Source organism: Motacilla alba, chromosome 9 (genome assembly GCF_015832195.1).
Source record: "Motacilla alba alba isolate MOTALB_02 chromosome 9, Motacilla_alba_V1.0_pri, whole genome shotgun sequence".
NCBI lineage: Eukaryota > Metazoa > Chordata > Aves > Passeriformes > Motacillidae > Motacilla > Motacilla alba.
In genome coordinates this window covers 14,673,543-14,690,135 of record NC_052024.1, presented here as the reverse complement: position 1 = coordinate 14,690,135, position 16,593 = coordinate 14,673,543, and the positions used below count along the sequence as shown (strand labels likewise).

The following is a 16,593-nucleotide window of genomic DNA, read 5'->3' as shown; positions in this document are numbered from 1 at the left end:
TGGCCTGCCAAAAAGGTTGTGCTGTCACAATAGAAGCACAGTACCCTCCCTGAAGGGCCTTAGAGTGAGATGAAGGAGCCACACATGGATCATCAGCACTCTCCCTGCTCTGAAGGCAGAGCATCTCTCCTGGGAACACCTTGGCTCCATGCCCCATCCCTTCCCCATTCCTGCAGCTCCCACTCCCCTGCCAGGGACAGTCTGCCTGCCCCCTGCCCCTTCCTGCTCCACCCAGGGTGCAGCCTGCCTTGCCGAGGAGCAGAGCAGACCTTCTGGTTCCTGGGCTGCAATCGGAGCAATTACTGGGCGAGTTTCTGCCAGAGGCCACAACTGCCTGACTCACTGCAGAAGATCTGTCCCCACCTATGTCTGCTGTAGATACACACAGCTAAACAAGCTCCATCCTGGCAGGCAGGCTCCCAAAAGCCCAAGTCCCACTCTTCACTTCTATGTGCACTGTTCCAAGTTCTGCTCAAAAACAAGAAATGAAGTAATAGTCTGAGTTTCCTTAAAAAAGTCCATTTATTGAAATTGTTTAAACACTTTGTACAAGTTCCCAGTACAAGCATCTGCTCCCTGGCTCAGGGTTAATGCAAATACAAAAGCACAGACTTCAGCAGCTCTTTAATGTGACCTGAGCTGCCACCTCCCAAGACAAGAGGTCTCCCGAGGCAGCTGCTGTGCACAGGCAATTCCCCATGGAGAAGGGGAAGCCACATGGCCCAGCTCCAAGTACAGGCCAACAGCAACTCAAGCCTGAAGCAAATGCTCTTGGCTGGTTTCTTTTAGTAACTTTATGCTGCAGGAGTCAGGTACAGAGGTACAAGGCTTGTACAGACCACCAACGTGGTACACAGCTCAGCCAGAGGCTCTTCCTGTCTACAGAAGGAAATCAAGATATCTGATGCCTCTGAACATATACACAATTATAAAGCCTGGTCAGAAGCACCAGTTTCCTTCTGGAGCTTTGGAAAAGTGGCACCATCCGTCTAGGAATCACAGGACTTAACTCCCAGTGTCAGCCAACACCAAGTGACTGAGTGGGTGTTTCAGGGGAAGGGGTGGGAACCTTTAATGAACAGCATTATTATTTTTTTAGATATGATTCAATATGTAAGGATGGCTATATCTTTAAAATGTTTGCTTCTTCCTCTTTGGTGAGCTTGGATTACAAGCAAATGCCATAACCTTTGGGTCAGTTTTCTTGGAATTTGCCTTCATATCATCACTGAAAGTGTTTACAAGAAATAGACAGGATGGAATGGCAGTGTGTGAGGTATCCTTGGGGAAACATCAGGGAGTGGCAGTGCATTCAGTTTGGTTTAATACAGCTAGCTGCATCAGGCAAACAGAGATTGGGAAACTAAGCCCAAATGAGAAAGCCTCGAGGAAAGAGGAGAGTGTAAAAGGTGACCTGCAACACACACAAGGATGAAGCTTCAATGTCTAAGGAACAGCCACAGCCTCACCAGAGACACACAGTGAAAACAGAAGGCAATCCTTTTCCTTGAGCTCTTCCCTGGCACCAGGGAAACCTGCAGATGCTTTGGGAGTCTGGTAACTTCTGTGGTCTCTACCTTACACTGCATCTTCCATTAGCCAACAGCATGTGCACACAGTGTGGATTTCCACTGAAGCCACAGCAATTTGTTTCTGACCCTTTGTCTGCATGGAAAGGAGGGTGCTGAAGATGATGCCAATAAGACAGTACAAGAGCATTTTACATCTCTTCAAACATTCTTACGTGTAAAGTCTTTTCCCCAAAATTATGTTTCCCCTTAGCTATTGGTTTCATCATTCTGTATATAATATATGTTCCTTTAATATCTACACACACCACACTGGGCTCTAACTTAATGGGATATGGGACTGAATTGTTACCATCTATTAAAAAAAAATAAAAACAACCAACTAAAAAAAGCACCAACATCCGTCTATAAAAACAGTATCATTTTCCCTTTTACTCCCAAATACTAAACTTAACCCAAGCTTGGAGGTTTCATCTTTCCAGTGGCAATACCTATGAATCTAGGCTAGCCTTCCTCCACGGGCTGGGAGAGAAAGGAGAAGTTACGTCCAGTAGCAAAGAGGATTACAAAAATATACACATTTTTGGGAGAAGAGGAAGGCAGAACCTAGAGCCTGGACTCTGCTCAGGACAGTGGCATTGTAGTGTCCTCTCCAAAATGCTTTCACTACCAGTGCTGGTGGCTCCTCTTCTTTGTTTCATTATACATAATCCTTCCCTGTGGAGGAGGCATTTTTTGGGTAGCCTCGGGTGGGTGGATATGAAGTTTCTCTCCGTGGACAGGAGCAGCAGAGGAAGGATCCCCCCAGTATGGCCAGAGATGAAGCTGCCCAGCCAATGAAGAGAGCTGACCCAAACTCAAATCTGGAGAAGAAAGAAGGGAGAAAGTGAGAAACACTGTAATCCAGAGGTATTACTTGTAGTTATAAATTCACACATAGCAGGAGGAAGCAGAAACTGGGATGGATGTGGCTTCCAACAAGGCAGCAGCTTGGAGCAGTCAGGCTTTGTTGACCCTCAAAGCTCAGAGATGGGTTTCTCCAGTATTTTGGGTAGCCCCAACAGCTGCAGGCCAAGCTCTGTGCAAACCAGCCCTTTAGCATGTAGTGGGGCAAAAATCACAGAAGTCCCACCTGTGAGGTCTCTGGCAGTGATGTTACCTTAAAGCCAAGACCTAAGAGCCACATGGATAATGAGATCCAGTTCCAGCTCTTTCTGCACAGCCTGAAGCCAGCACAGCTAGTTCAGAAAATTCCTCTCTTTGTTTTGAGTGGCTGCTACCCAAACCTAAGCCCTGTGAGTACTTGTCATGCTGAACTACCGTCAGTGTGTTACACCAAATGGGTCAGTACCTGGTGTTGACGGGGGTGAAAGGGTCATAAAAGGCCCGAGCCACTCTGTTGCCATACCACGATGTGGCCACCAGCGCTGCCAGACCTGCACACAAAGAGAACAATGTCATGGCTCAAGAAAAAACAATCAGCAAAATCACTGCAAAAATAAGGATGCAGCAGAATCAGCATCTGGAGTAAAGCTGAGCTGCTGCTACCCTGGAAGTTCTGAGCTGTTCCATTTAGTGCTGGCTGAGAGAGAGGTTAAGAACAGATTTGAGGCTTCCCACAGTTACACTGCAGCAAAGGCAGGACTGCTCTGCTGACAGCCTTTTCCCACTGAAGCAGGGTCAAACCCAGCTCTGCCAACAGATGTGGAAAGCATGAAGTCCATATGGAGATTGCAATGCCAGTGCCAAGGTGCCTCAGGTAGCCTGAACCAAAGTCCTCTAATGAGTTCCCAGACCAAAAATGCTCTTGGAGCAACACATCAAGCCCTCCCACATCCTGCACAGAATACATGCCACCTAGGAAACAGCACATTCAACACTCAACACTTCTGGGTGTTACCAACCTGAAATGATGAAGATCACCCCACCGAAGACAGCCATCCTCATCTTCTTCACCTGGTCATCCTCCATGCACTTCATACATTTCATGCCTGTCACAGCAACAAACAACCCAACGAGCCCCAGGAGAATTGAAGCCACCATCAAAGCCCTTGTGGCCTGCAGACTCCCTGGAAGACAATAGGATTTGAGTTACCCACAAAGTAAACTCAGGATACAAATCAAAATTCAAATTACTGGGCTCAACAATCTTCTATCTAAATATTCCTGCTCCCTAATACACAGGATACAGCCAAGCAAGACATTCCTTCACAGCTTTAGTCTCAAGGCTGCCATGCATCAGGATCAGAGGGCTCTCTGCCTCTTCTAAAATGCATGGCAAACAAGGGCATGCAGCGGCCTTTTGCAGGAAATGACCTGGGAATTGCCCTCAGACATCTTTTGTTCCTTGATCATTTGAATCCCAATTGGAAGGACATATCTGTTTATCAAAAGAAGTATTCAGATTTAGGCTCTACCTTGACAAAGTACTTAAGCACATGTTTTAATATGAATAGTAACATACATATGAATAGTGCCACAGCAGACAGCAAGGCCCATTTACTGCTCAACACTTCCAAAACCTGTCTTATAAAAGAAGTATAAAATAACAAATTATTAACAAATAACTCAGTGCTGATTTAGATGTTTTTCGTGTTACATTCTCAGTTTGAGTTCCAGAGGGTACAAAAATACAATTGCAAAAGAAATAGAACTTTCCCAGACAATTGAAAAATACCTTGTTTTCTTTTCTACATAAAACGTTTAGCTTAATTGACTCAAAGATACTCAAATGCTTTAAGAGCTTCTTGTGCTTTTGAAGAGTGGAGCATGGGGCGATGCCTTCCATAGTGAGTTCTCAGCAGATAGACTTGATGTACCTCAGGATTTGGTTTTTATAGTCATCTGAAGGCATGCAGACACACTAACCCCATGAATGTGAGCTACTGAAGTTAGATTTTCTTGATACCAAAGAAAAGTAGTAATGTAAATTAAGTCATTACTTAAAAAACCCTCAGGTGACAAAACACCTGACTAGCAGTGAAATAATAGCCTGAGCTTCATTGTCTGGCAAATCAGGTTTGTTTGAACAGAATGAATTTTCATACACAGCCCTGTAAAGCCTTGAGAACAAACAGGGCTGGTTAATAAAATGAATAAGCTCCAAGGAGCATGCTGTAACCAAGGCACAGGTGTCCCCTGACACAGAATCTCAGGTCTGGAGCTCACCCCTCAAAACACCCTGACTGCATCCTGGTAGAGCTCTGCAAAGCATTTCAGGCTTGAACTGCAAGATTTAAGCCTTCAACAGAGCACCTGCACACTCAGTCAGGGCTGGCATGGTGAGCCCATCTGAGTCCCTGCCCCAACAATGGGCTCTGTGGCCCAATCTGAAACTCAGAGCTCAGACCGGGCACTGGCCAGGAGGAGAGCAAAGCCACACAGCCATCCTCTGCAGCTTCTTTACTACACTTTGTCCCACAGAACTGCTTGTGCAGGAACACTCCTGTGACCCATACCAACACCAGGCTCTAATTCTGCTCTAAAATAGATCTGGATCTGCCCCTTCACACACAACCTTATTGTTCTGTAAACACACTATGAAACCAGTTACAAACAACACAACAAAAAGACCACCAAAGCAACAGCAAGGAACACACTTTCATAAAAAGAATGTTGGCTTTCTTGGGAAAAATTCCTCAATCAGCTTGGCTAATATCTCTCACTTCCTTCAAAGGGGAAGGTGACACACCTCCGCACCACCCCTGTGTTAATCAAAGCCCATCTGCTGCATGTACAGAAACCCATTAACAAAGCCAGTTGTCACTTTAGCATAAATCACCACTGCACTATCCAAACCTGTTTTTAATTGATTTATCTCTAGTGTCAGAGATTACACTCCAAAAGTAATTTCTACCTTACAAAAGCAATGCCAGTGTTCCGAAAGGCTTCAGCTGACAGGCAACCAATTCAGCTACCACACATTTAAGGCTAAATTGTGCCCTACAGCAGAAACTCTGGAGAGGGCCATGGCTGAGTACCAGTTTGTACTAGGCATGGGAAACCATAGGTTCTGCAGAGGTACCAAACCTGTTTTATCAATATTACAGCACGTTTGGCTCAGTCTTGCTGCAGAAGAAATTATAGGAGAGGGTTTTGAAAGAGTTCTTTCATGAAGCTCAAAATAGGCAATGCTATCTCTAAAAACTAGAAAAACAGTTATAAGGGTGGAAAAAACATTTCACCTTCACATACAGTGCCAAGGGACAAACACAGGAAAATGCTGGAAAAGGTTTCTATGACCTCTAAAAACCGAGCTATGAAGCTCACCAAAATCTCAATATGTATAAGTATTAACTGGATGCATGCCATGACAGCTTTGCAGAAGCAGCTGAACAAAATACAGCATTGTGAGCATTCCCCAGGGCTGCCCACTCTCAGCCGACGCTGCTGGGACAACTCCTGGTGCCCTCGTCCCCTCCTCACGCATGGCTCACAAAGGGACAGAAACATGGAGGAAACTTGCAGTGGGACAGCAGAACAGGTTCTGCCTTTGCAGAACATTCTGTTCCTTTGTCCCAAGAAGCTGAAATGTGACATGGCTGTGTTAGCCAACCATCCTCCACCTGCCCTGCGCTCCCAGCACAGCCCGAGAGGCAGTGCTTTTGTCCTCCTACCACTTTTGCAATGTGTGCAGTGCACTGGCCACAGTTAATCATCATACAAGCTACCAGTTAGTAACTACACATTAACAGACACGCTGTCAATGGAAGCTGCACATCCAGGGGCTGGGAAAGCTACTTTAATAATAGTTCTGTTGTTCACACGGGCCTTTCCAGATGCTTTAAAAATCCAAAAATTATACAAGTGCAATATTGTCTCAACCTGCTAAACAGGACAGGCTGCTGACAGCAAGTAGAAGTAATCCACAGCAATTTAACTTTACAAGTTCTACCATATTAAGAGGGAAAACAGGATTTCCCCCACACTCCTTGCTGCTGCAACTGTCTCACCAACAGGAACAGGAAAGCCCAGGCAGTCTTGGGAGCCCTTGGGGAACAAACAGTCCTACACAAGGTGAGACAAAGTGGCCTGGCACCAAACAAGAGCTGTCAGATGGCAAGAGTATTTTGTCAATACAAGCCAGTATTCACTCTGAAGCCAAGCCTTTTGATTGCTGGTTAGCAATGAGAGACATGGTCTGAAAACCCTGTAGCAACAAAGCAGCAAGAGATGAAGAACAGAGGCTTAAAACGCCTGATGACAATTAATAACAAATGTGCATTCTACAGGGCATAAAAAACCCCTAAGTCCACAAACATGCAGCTGCAGCTCACACCTGTTTCACAGAATAAACCCCACATCTTTTAAAAAAAATACTAACAAACCATTCAGAATTATTGTTAGTAGTTTTGGACACAAACAACCTTATTCAGTTTATCTGAGGCTTAAGTAATATGCTTTCTTTCCCACAACTATCATTAACTGAGACAGAAGTAATTGCTGCTAACTGCTTAGTTATATAAAAAAATACTTCAGTACTTCACCTGCAGATGTTTAAAGGTTTTCTCTATCATCCCATTCCCTTATTCAATCTGTTTATGTCATTTATATTACAGAAAAGCTGTTGGGAAAGTGCCATGGGATTTTTGTAATGCCTGTTTGTAAGGCAAAATTGCTGTAATGGCTTTGTGTGCAGATTATTCTCTGATAGGAATGCTCATCACTGCCTTAATTTAAAATAAGGACTTTTCCTTCCCTTCCCATGGGCCTTCATCCAACTAACTGATGACAAAATACAGGTGAAACAGATGCTGTGCAGTTCCCTCTAATCCTTAGGAGGGAAGCTCCCCAGGAGCTACAAGCACCCCTGCAGTATAGGAAGCATGTACCACTGTCCACCTCCAAGAGTGCAGCAACCTTCAAAGCCTTCCCACTGGGGTTTCATGAAAGCTGGATTCCCTGGAAGGAGTGAGAGCTGAGATCCTGCTGGCCTGCCCTGCCAGCATGTGAAAGTTACTTTTGTGCAGTAGACAGGGGACTGAAGATCTGAGCAAGCTTCGGAGGTGGCCAGCAAACATCTCTCACACTTTGAAGTTGTTCTCACTGCACCCAAAACTGCTAATGGCTTGGAAGCTTTCAACCCCCTTACCAGACCTGCAAAGGCCCACCTTGCATACCCATCAGCATCAGACTCCAGTCTGGACACTTTCAAAGCACCTCCCTACAACTCTAAAAGACCATACCGAGGTATTCAGGCAGGACAGGGACTCTGGGTCCTGGTTTTTTTTTTTTTTTACAAAATGGGAAGGTTGGAAACTCCTTACTGCATGAGCAGTGCACAAGAGGCAAGTCAGTAGGTAACAGTGCCCTTGTACTTTGCATATCTGAAAGCAAGTAAGGTTCGATGCCCTCCTACCCTCACTGCCAAATAAAGATTGGTAGTAAGACAAGCGTGATACCACCATTTCCAGATTCCTGGTCAGAGGAGACCTGGGCAGCCTGTTTTCCCACAAAGCCTGGAAATTCCCTTCCCAAGAGATTTAGTAACACATAGTAACACCAGCTACTAAAAGCTGCTTAGAAGCTGCCTGTAGAGCAATAAAGCCAGTGTATTGCGACAGACTCCCATCCATCCCCTCCTGCAGACACACCAGGGCACTGCACAGGAACAGCCTCGGTGGCATTCCAAGTAAGCCTCTACCTTCTCAAAGCCAGCACAAGCGAGACTGTTTTATCACTCAATCACAATTTTTCATCAGGAAGGAACAAGGATTGAGAAACACAGTAGCAAATTAACCCTTAACCCACATGAAAGCACAGATACCAGCAGGTTCTACCTGCTTAATCAACATCCAAAGATGGAGAACTGGACACATGTCCCTCCCTGGGCAACCATCCCAACTCCCCTACCACCAGAACTGAGCAGCAGTAACCTGAGCATGAACCGTTCCTTCCCCCCACCCATTCTCTTCCCCAGCTCCAGGAACAGGCTCAGCCAGGGTGGTAAAGGTGTAGGAGGGAAGATTTCACATTTCAGCCATGTTGCTTGACCCAGAGGGCATTCAAAACCTTGTTTATTTTCTGGGCTAGGGCACAGAGGCTCATTGTGGATGTACTAGGTTTGGTGATGAAGTGATAGAGGAGTCTCAGCTTGTCTCAAGCACAGAACCTCTCCCAGCAAAATCAAACAGGTCGATGAGTATCTTCAGCTAAAACAGCCTAGACAGGATCCAGAACAACATCTGTCCTGAACAGGAGAATGTGGTTAGGTGGGGCTGGAAACTTTCAGAGACAGGTACCAGGAGCCCTACTCTCTCCTGTCTGAGACCATCGCCCTGAGACCCCGAGGAGCACAAAGCTGGGCTAAGCTCCATGGACCATGCTGGAGGGCCACAAGAACAATGCTGAGGCTGTGCAACAAAGCCTCGTTGCAAGGGTGGCATTTGTTGCCTCTATGTCTGCGTGTGGCCACGCACTGCTTTTCACGTAAGCCAGCAAAACGCAGCCTTTCTGTTGCCTGAATAGGAGCAGTGACATAAGCCCTCAGCTGAACACAGCTGCGGGACAAGTGCCAGCACGGGTGCGCTCCAGCAGAGTGCCCACACGGGAAGCTGGAGGCCCCTCAGTTGGCTAATGGTGCTCATCAGTTTGTGCCAACCCCATCTCTGCCTCGCAGCCATACACTGACACATCCAGAGGAATGGCAACAGCTACCAATGTTCCAAAACTTGCTGGCAAAGCCTTCCAGCATTCCCACAAACACGAGTTACTGCAGGTGCAAGAAGGTTCAGTCCTTTCTATGGGGACAAAGTAATTACAGATCTGAGCCCCTCCTATCGGTGCATGCAGCTCTGAGCACCGGGGGCATATGAAGCCCTGGCAGGAAAGCGTGGCCAGGCAGAAGTTCTGCCCAGACAGCTGTGCCACCTTCACCAGGACACCGATGAATGCAGTAAGGGAGCTCTCCACTGCACCTGTCCCGGTGTGTGGCTGTTGAATTGGGTATAAACGGTTTGGGGGTTTTGTTTGGGTTTTTTTTGGCACCTTCACTCAAACCAGAACTGCTGGTCCCGACCAAGGCCTATGTGACTGCAAGACCTTGAAGGGACACCAGGAGGTAAAACGAAAGATAAGGTGTATGTCCCCAGGCACGATCTGCCTAAAAGCGGGAAAGGCACAGCCTGAGCAAGCTGAGGGAGCACAAAAACCAGGAGCCCTTTAGCCAGCCCTCACTGATTTTCCCCGTGAGGATAACACACCCTGTGATCCCCCTGTTATTTGAGAATTCTCAGGCATACCGTCCTGCAGAGCTCGGCGAGAACAGAAAAGGCCACACAAACTCAGCCTCGGTCCCTGTCTCTCCCTCCCCTGGAAGAGAAGAGCCCGTATTGTTCGCCGGACAAAGGTGAGGGGAGCAGCTGGTTTCGGGCTCAGCCATGAATGGCCAGGTCAGGAGGGCCTGGGGCAGGTTTTGGGGAGCCTGTTCAAGGCGGGCTCCATTTACAGCACAATGGGCTGCACACAGCCCCCGAGGCAAGGTTACCTTTCGCAAGCCATCCAGGGGGTGGATGGAGATTCCTCAGCCACTGCTGGCATCTTCGCCCCCCACCCTCCTTGAGAGATAAGAGGATTGAAGCTGAGCTGACACATAATTAGCACCCCGAGCAGTCCGGGCTGCGCGCTCAGCCCTGCCCCGACCGGCACAGCCCCGCACCCTGCCAGCGCCCAGGGGTGCGCAGCGCTCCCCATGGGCGCCACCCGCACCTCCGCCAGCTGCGGGGCCCACGGGCTTTGGGGTCGGGGAACAGCTGGGACAGATGTGGGCTGGCCGCGAAGGTGGGTCCGGCTTCACCGCGTGACACACGGCGAGGGCTGGTGGCAATCGCACTCGGGGACACTCCCCGCCGACCTCGGTGTACGTGAAACTGCCTGCTCATTCTTTTGGGAAAGAGAAGGTCACCAAGGTGGCAATTATTATTTTATTAATTAGGGAGGGATGAGGGTGTTCCAGGTCTCGAGATGAGACAAGGGGTATTGAGAAAGTAGTACATTTGCTTTAACCCCTCGGGGTGTCAGCCTAAGTTATCTGCCCCAGCGCTCTAGAAACAGCCCTCTGCGAGGCTCCAGCTCAGCTTGAGCACCCGAATGACCCCCAGCCAGCCAGGCTGATATCCCAGTGCCACCCCAGCCAGCCCCGCTGATACCCCAGTGCCACCCCAGCTGCAGCTCCTGCCTGCACCACATGGCTTCGCCGTCCCAGGACAAGATAAGAGACCCAAAGATTATCTTGGTATACTGGCCTGCCTAAAAACTTCAGGCAGTGCTACCTGGGCAGGAGGCCAGCTCACCTGCCAGCCCTCAGCTTAAAAGCCCCACGGGAGCAGCAGCGACTTTCCCAGAGAACAAAAGACCAAAACAGTCAAAGGCAAAGAGGAGCCGTGCTCCAAAAGCCCGCTCCGGCCACGCTGCTGAGCGCTGCTGCCGCTCCGCCGTGCCCAGCGAGGGCAGCCCAGTCCCTGGCTGGACCTCCACAGCCAAAAGCTCTTGCTCGCAAACACGGCGCTTTCCGGAAGGCACGTACAGAATCTCACCCTTCCTCCCCCCGGGACAGTTTTGGGGGGGACGGGCAGTGGGCAGGGGGATGTGGGGCAGCTCCGGCTCCCGCCCGAGCACTGCCCCTGGAGCGGGGAGGCGGCACTGCCGAGAGTGCCCAAAGGACAGTCACCGGGGAGTGACCCTCAGCTCCGGCGGGGAACCCCAAGAGACACGCATCCGACCCCCGACAGGATGAGGAGTCATGACAGGGATAGGGGACCCCGAGCCCTGTACCTTCAACTCTGAAGGGACAGGCTGAGTAAATTCTACGGGACAGAGACCGTGAGACCCGACAGCAGCGGCGGCATGCCCAACGCGACAGGTATCCGGGCGGGGGCGAGGGGACGACGACGGAGACAGGACATTAGACGTGCAATAGGACTGGCAAACCCAGTTCAAATAGTTCAGCCTGAACTTCGACGCGACCGACACCGACGCGGGGCAATGACCCTGCGGGACTGGTCCCCTCCGCCCCGACCGAGGCAAGAGGCTCTGGGGCGGAGGGGACGGCCCCGACGGGACGGACCCCGACACCCTCACCTGCTCCCAGCCCCAGCTTACCCTCCAGTTTGAGCAGCGAGTCGTACACCTTGCACTGGATCTGCCCCGTGCTCTGCATGGCGCACGACATCCACAGCCCCTCGTAGAGCGCCTGGGCCGTGACGATGTTGTCCCCCGCGTAGGATGCCATCTTCCACTGGGGCATGGCGGTGCTGATGATGATGCCGACCCAGCCGAGGAAGGCCATGACGAAGCCCAGGAGCTGCAGCCCTCCGCTGGCCATGTCTGCGGCAGAGGGGACGGACAGACAGACGAACGGACGGAGGGCGCGCGCCGCTCTGCCCCGCGCGCTGCTCTGCCGCCCGCGCGCCGCCCCGCGCGCCTCTTGAACCCGCGCCCAGCGCGCCCCCTGCCGGCCGCGCCCCGGCCCCGCCCCGCCCCGCGCGGCCCCGGGAGCGACCGGCCGCCCTCAGGGCCCGTGAGCCCCCGCAGCGGCCCGCCCTGCGGGGAGTGATCCCTTCTGCCCCCGCAGACGGGCTGCCTTGGCACCCCGGATGGTTTGGCGCCTCGATAGGGTGCCCTGGTTGTGCCCGTGGGTCTGCATCCTCTCGAGCCGGGGGTGCTGAGAGCGTTCCCCGCTCGCCTTCCTTGGGACTGGCAGCCCGCTGCTGTCCCAGCCCGCTGCTGTCCCAGCCCGCTGCCGTCCTTCCCCCGCTGGAGCTGTACACCTGGCTCTCCCTCCGTCCCTCCCGGAGCCAGCACAGTGGGCAGCGGAGTGGGGACAGGGCTGTGCCAGTTCCACCTGTCCTGTGTGTGTGACCCCCTTCCCAGCCCCCCTCAGGGCCGCCAGGCAAGGCAGGGGGCATTTCCCCCGGCAGATTCGCTGCCTGGCTCCTGGACATGCAGCACATGCGGGATAACCAGCTACAGGGGAGGCCGGAGAGCAGCCATGGGAGTTATGAGTGCTCTGATTTTGAAGGGCTTTCAGAGAGGCAGCTGTGCAAACACTCATCATCCACGAACAAATCCAAACTTTTGAACCCACCGTTTTAATAAGGACAGTACACCTCTGCATTACTGGGAGAAATTTCACTTTAGTGATTTGCTAAGTTTTATTGAACCAGGGGATTACAGACCAGGAAGGAGTGTCCTCTGTCTTGGGTGTGTGTTTGTCCAGTTACTGTAGTTTCCCTTTCTCCTGCACGAATATTTGAATATTGACACATCCGGACTCATAGCAGGCAAAGTGAGGAAATGATGTCTCCTTCAGAAGGCATGACATGGGCTGGGTGGTGCTGCCTGCCCTCACCACAGGCTGGATGGAGGGGTCCTTCAGCCTGGACCTGCTGTAATCCCAAACTCTGAGATAAACAGGTGATAATTCCTGATAAAGGTCCTGCTGGAGGTAGGGATGGGGTTGCATTGTTTTGACACCGTGTTTTGCTGCATTCTGATGACTTAGGAGATTTTGCTGGAGCTGCTTCCTGAGATTTGCAAACAGACAAACAAACAGACTCATGATTACCTGACCTGTCCTGTGCAATGCCAGGGGGGTCAAAGGGGAGAAAAGCCACTGCAATCTTGCTCCACCAGCCAGAGACAAAGCAAGGCTGGTTTGCTCTGAAAACACTTCTGGCTGCAGGTCTGGTGTGATGAAATCCAACCCAGTTGCCTGGTAGCAAACTTTTCCAGTTATGTCTTTTTTCACTTTTGGAGGATTAGGGAACTGTGATTCTGCATGTGAATAAATGGTGTTTTCCTGTGTTTCTGTGGAGCACAGTTTTATACTTCTGGGAGTGAAGAAGAAGAAAGCAGCAAAGTTTTCTTTGGCAATGCAGAGATAAGAAAGTAGCTGCATTTTTCTGTATTCATGAAGAACTCTGATACAGGAGCAGGGAAACCAGCATGGTGCTGGCTGTTGGAGCTGATTCCTTTGAGGAACATTCCTTGCCTGGTAAAGAGGCAGGGCTGAAACTCATGTGGACCTGAGGAGAGCGATGTTAGGAGTGTCTGGATTTGATTGTTGACATCTGTGGAGTCATTTCAGTCCAACAGTGTCCATCTGCAAAGGAATATGCAGTGTTCCTGGTGCTTCAGAGCACTGAATTGACTGATCCCTTTCCTGACCCTCCTGCCAGCCCCTACCCGGACAGATTGGGCAGCTCCTCACTGACTCCTGCAGTGCAAGGTCAGCTCTGGACAGGGTTAAAAGTCACCAAAACACTTATAGAAGGTTTAGATCCTTTGTCTACAGGCTCTGAGCAGCCAGGAGGGGGGACAAAAACATTCTGTATGGGAAGGTCTTGGACTTTATACTGAACCTTCTAGGAAAGTACAGGGAGGAGTCCTGGGTACCAGTGATCTGGTTGCACTGGTATTGGGATGCACATCAAGACTGATCTTGGGGAAATGCATGCACCAGCATGTGATACAAGTTGTAGCACCCTGACCATGCTACTAGCTCTTAGATGGACTGAAATTCATGGCCACTGTGTCCTTGGGGATTTTTGGCTTAGGATTTATCTTAGAATTTATCCTGGTGGCACTCTGGGGACAGTTTGTGCCAAAACTGTAGTGTGAGTCTGCTTGCTCATACTGTAGGACAGCATTTGTGCTCAGTGTCTTCCTCTTCCAGAAGGACATGGAACTTAGACTGGAGACAGCAATATTCTGTGAGGGTTACTGTGGGATTGCAGCCTACACCTGCCTGGACATGGATGCTGTGCTCCTGAGGGGCTGTGCAGCCATCCCCATTGCCCATTGCTCCTCTGTCCCTGATGGTGCTGCACTGGGCAGTGCTACTGTGGTACAGAGTGGCCTTGGGTCAAACAAAGCCAATGAAAGGCAATAAGGACACACATCCATGTGCTCTCAGACCTCAGACCAAGTTGCCATTGCTTCTTTGACCACTGTACATCCCTGACAATCTGTACACAGAGTTTACACAGTCCCCTCACGCACAGTGCCAGCCTCACAAACACCCAATTTGTATTTTGCTTTCTAGGGACGATTTGAGGTTGACACTTTTTATTCATGTTTCATGAAAGATTTCAAAACCCAGAAACTATTTCTGTGGAATCATCACAAGGAATTTACATAGCAAGATAAACACTGAAACTCCACTTTTCCCCTTCATCACTCATCAATGTTCTCAGTGCTCTGGAATTTGCAGTGGATTTTACAGTATCCCTAAGAGCACCTAGTCTCCTCTTCTGAACTTCCTTCCTTTCTTTGAGTCATGAAATATCTGATTTCTTTTCTTGGATGATTTTCTGCTCTGCCTCAATGGGCAAAATAAAACCTCTTTTTACTCATAATCACTGTCTTTCCTCCTCTGCCTGAGGTTCTTTTGTTGTTTTTTTTTTTTTTTTTTTTCCTATTGGAACTCCCAAAGAGTTTTCACTCTATTTTCACCTAGTTTTTATATCTGACTTTTGGGAAATACCATTCCTTCAGATCATTAATCTCGGCTGAAAAACCTGGGTTTATCCAAGATGTTGCAATCTCCTCTGTATTCTTTAGGCTAAAGGTACTCCCCTAGTGACAGTCCTCAGTGATTGGCCTGCTCTTAAGTAAACATGCAAGTTGAATTTTTGTCCTTTACAATAGCATGACCAAGTGAGAAGAGGCGTGTGTACAGACAGTCCCTGAAATCAAACTGGGATGTTTCTGTCTGCAGGTAGAGAGATTCCTCTAATTGTTCCGAGAGATTGCCCTCGTGTGCCACAGCCCTGGCTGCACCGGCCAAATGCTCAACGCCTTGGTCATGTCACTCCCTTGGGGGGTGTGAGTCAGAGAGCAGCCTCAGCGCTGTACTCAGCAGAGATCTCAGCTCTGTGGGTAGTAAACGATACCTGTTTCCTTTTCTGGCAAAAACAAGCTCCAACACTTGCCAGGACTTGCAGGTGAGCAGCCTGGTTTCCTCTTCTCTCAGACATTTCTCGGGGAAGGTCTCACTGTGCATGCCTGTGTTTGGGAAGCACGGGCTCGCGTGTGGTTCTCTGTCCTTGCATACACTAAAGCTTGCCTCCAGACTCCCCTGAATTCACCCTTGAGCTAAAACTCATGTATAAGGCTAAACATCTGAGTGTATGTTATTGTAAGGATGGGCAGGTGCACAGAGCAGCAGGTGTGCAGAGCAGGCACAGCTGCATTACTCTGGGTTCAGGGTGAAGGCACAAGCTTCACAACTGGACCAGAAAATGGGAATGGCCAGTCAACAGCACCTCCAGCCCATGTTTCTGGTGGCAGCTGGTTGTAGAGCCAGGAAATAATGCAAGAACAGTGACCCTTCCCCAAAATGCATTATAGCATGCCCTGATCCATGTCTGAATAAATCTTGAGCCAGTGCCAGTACTTTAAACTTTAATTTTGTTGACTCGATTTTCCCTCCATAAACTCAGCTGCTTGTTTTTTTAAACTTCTGGCACTTGCATCATTCTGCAGGAAGGAGTTTTGCAGATTTACTCTGTGCTTCACAGGAAAGTGCAACACCTTGTTTCTTTTGAACCCTGTGACTTGCTGTTTCGTTTGAAGTCCCCAAGGTTCTGGAGGAAAAGGGCAGACTGGTAGGACCACATGTGTTTAGCTCAGGTTTACATTGCTTAGAAAAACCTTAAAAATACTTTGTTGTTTATCTGCAAGCTGCTTTTTCTTCTCTCTCTCCCACTTAGTCCTCCATCCGTCCAGGAGAAACACCTCTGCTTAACCTCAGCTCCAAGCTCTGTTTTGCAGGCAGCACCGAGATGTCTTTGCCCAGATTTCAGGAGGATATAAGACCTCTGCAAATCTTCCCTGGGATTAGTCAGGATTGTGTCCAGCCTGGTCTGCAGTGAGAGGCAGACTGTGTTTGACCATGGTAGCAGCTGAAGCAGCCAAAGATCACAGCTTTCAGGGCTAGAGAGGGCAACAGCACAGAGAAAACTTAACCCTTCATCTGCTGCTCCCTCCTGCAGGGCTGCCATTCAGTACAAAGTTTTACAAAAAAGTTGTTGGAGACGACTTCCTTCAAATGACTCCCATTGCC

General features: G+C 49.5%; 1 protein-coding gene across 1 annotated transcript; it reads right to left on the bottom strand.

Annotated features, from left to right (window-relative positions):
• Positions 1-503: 503 nt before the first annotated feature.
• On the bottom strand, positions 504-11,851 carry CLDN1 (claudin 1). Its single transcript, XM_038146246.1, has 4 exons — positions 11,628-11,851; positions 3,434-3,598; positions 2,881-2,965; positions 504-2,392 (listed from the first exon to the last, which is right to left on the bottom strand). The coding sequence occupies exons 1-4, from the start codon at positions 11,848-11,850 to the stop codon at positions 2,230-2,232; spliced, it is 636 nt and encodes a 211-aa protein (XP_038002174.1). The 5' UTR covers position 11,851; the 3' UTR covers positions 504-2,229.
• Positions 11,852-16,593: the final 4,742 nt, after the last annotated feature.

Bases quoted from the DNA above. Each gene is read 5' to 3' on its own strand.
- CLDN1 (XM_038146246.1), bottom strand. From the start codon at position 11,850: ATGGCCAGCGGAGGGCTGCAGCTCCTGGGCTTCGTCATGGCCTTCCTC. The intron at 3,599-11,627 runs GTAAGCTGGGGC...ATTGTCTTCCAG, and splicing joins CTCGCTGCTCAAACTGGAGG to GGAGTCTGCAGGCCACAAGG. The intron at 2,393-2,880 runs GTACTGACCCAT...TTTCTTCTCCAG, and splicing joins TTCACCCCCGTCAACACCAG to ATTTGAGTTTGGGTCAGCTC.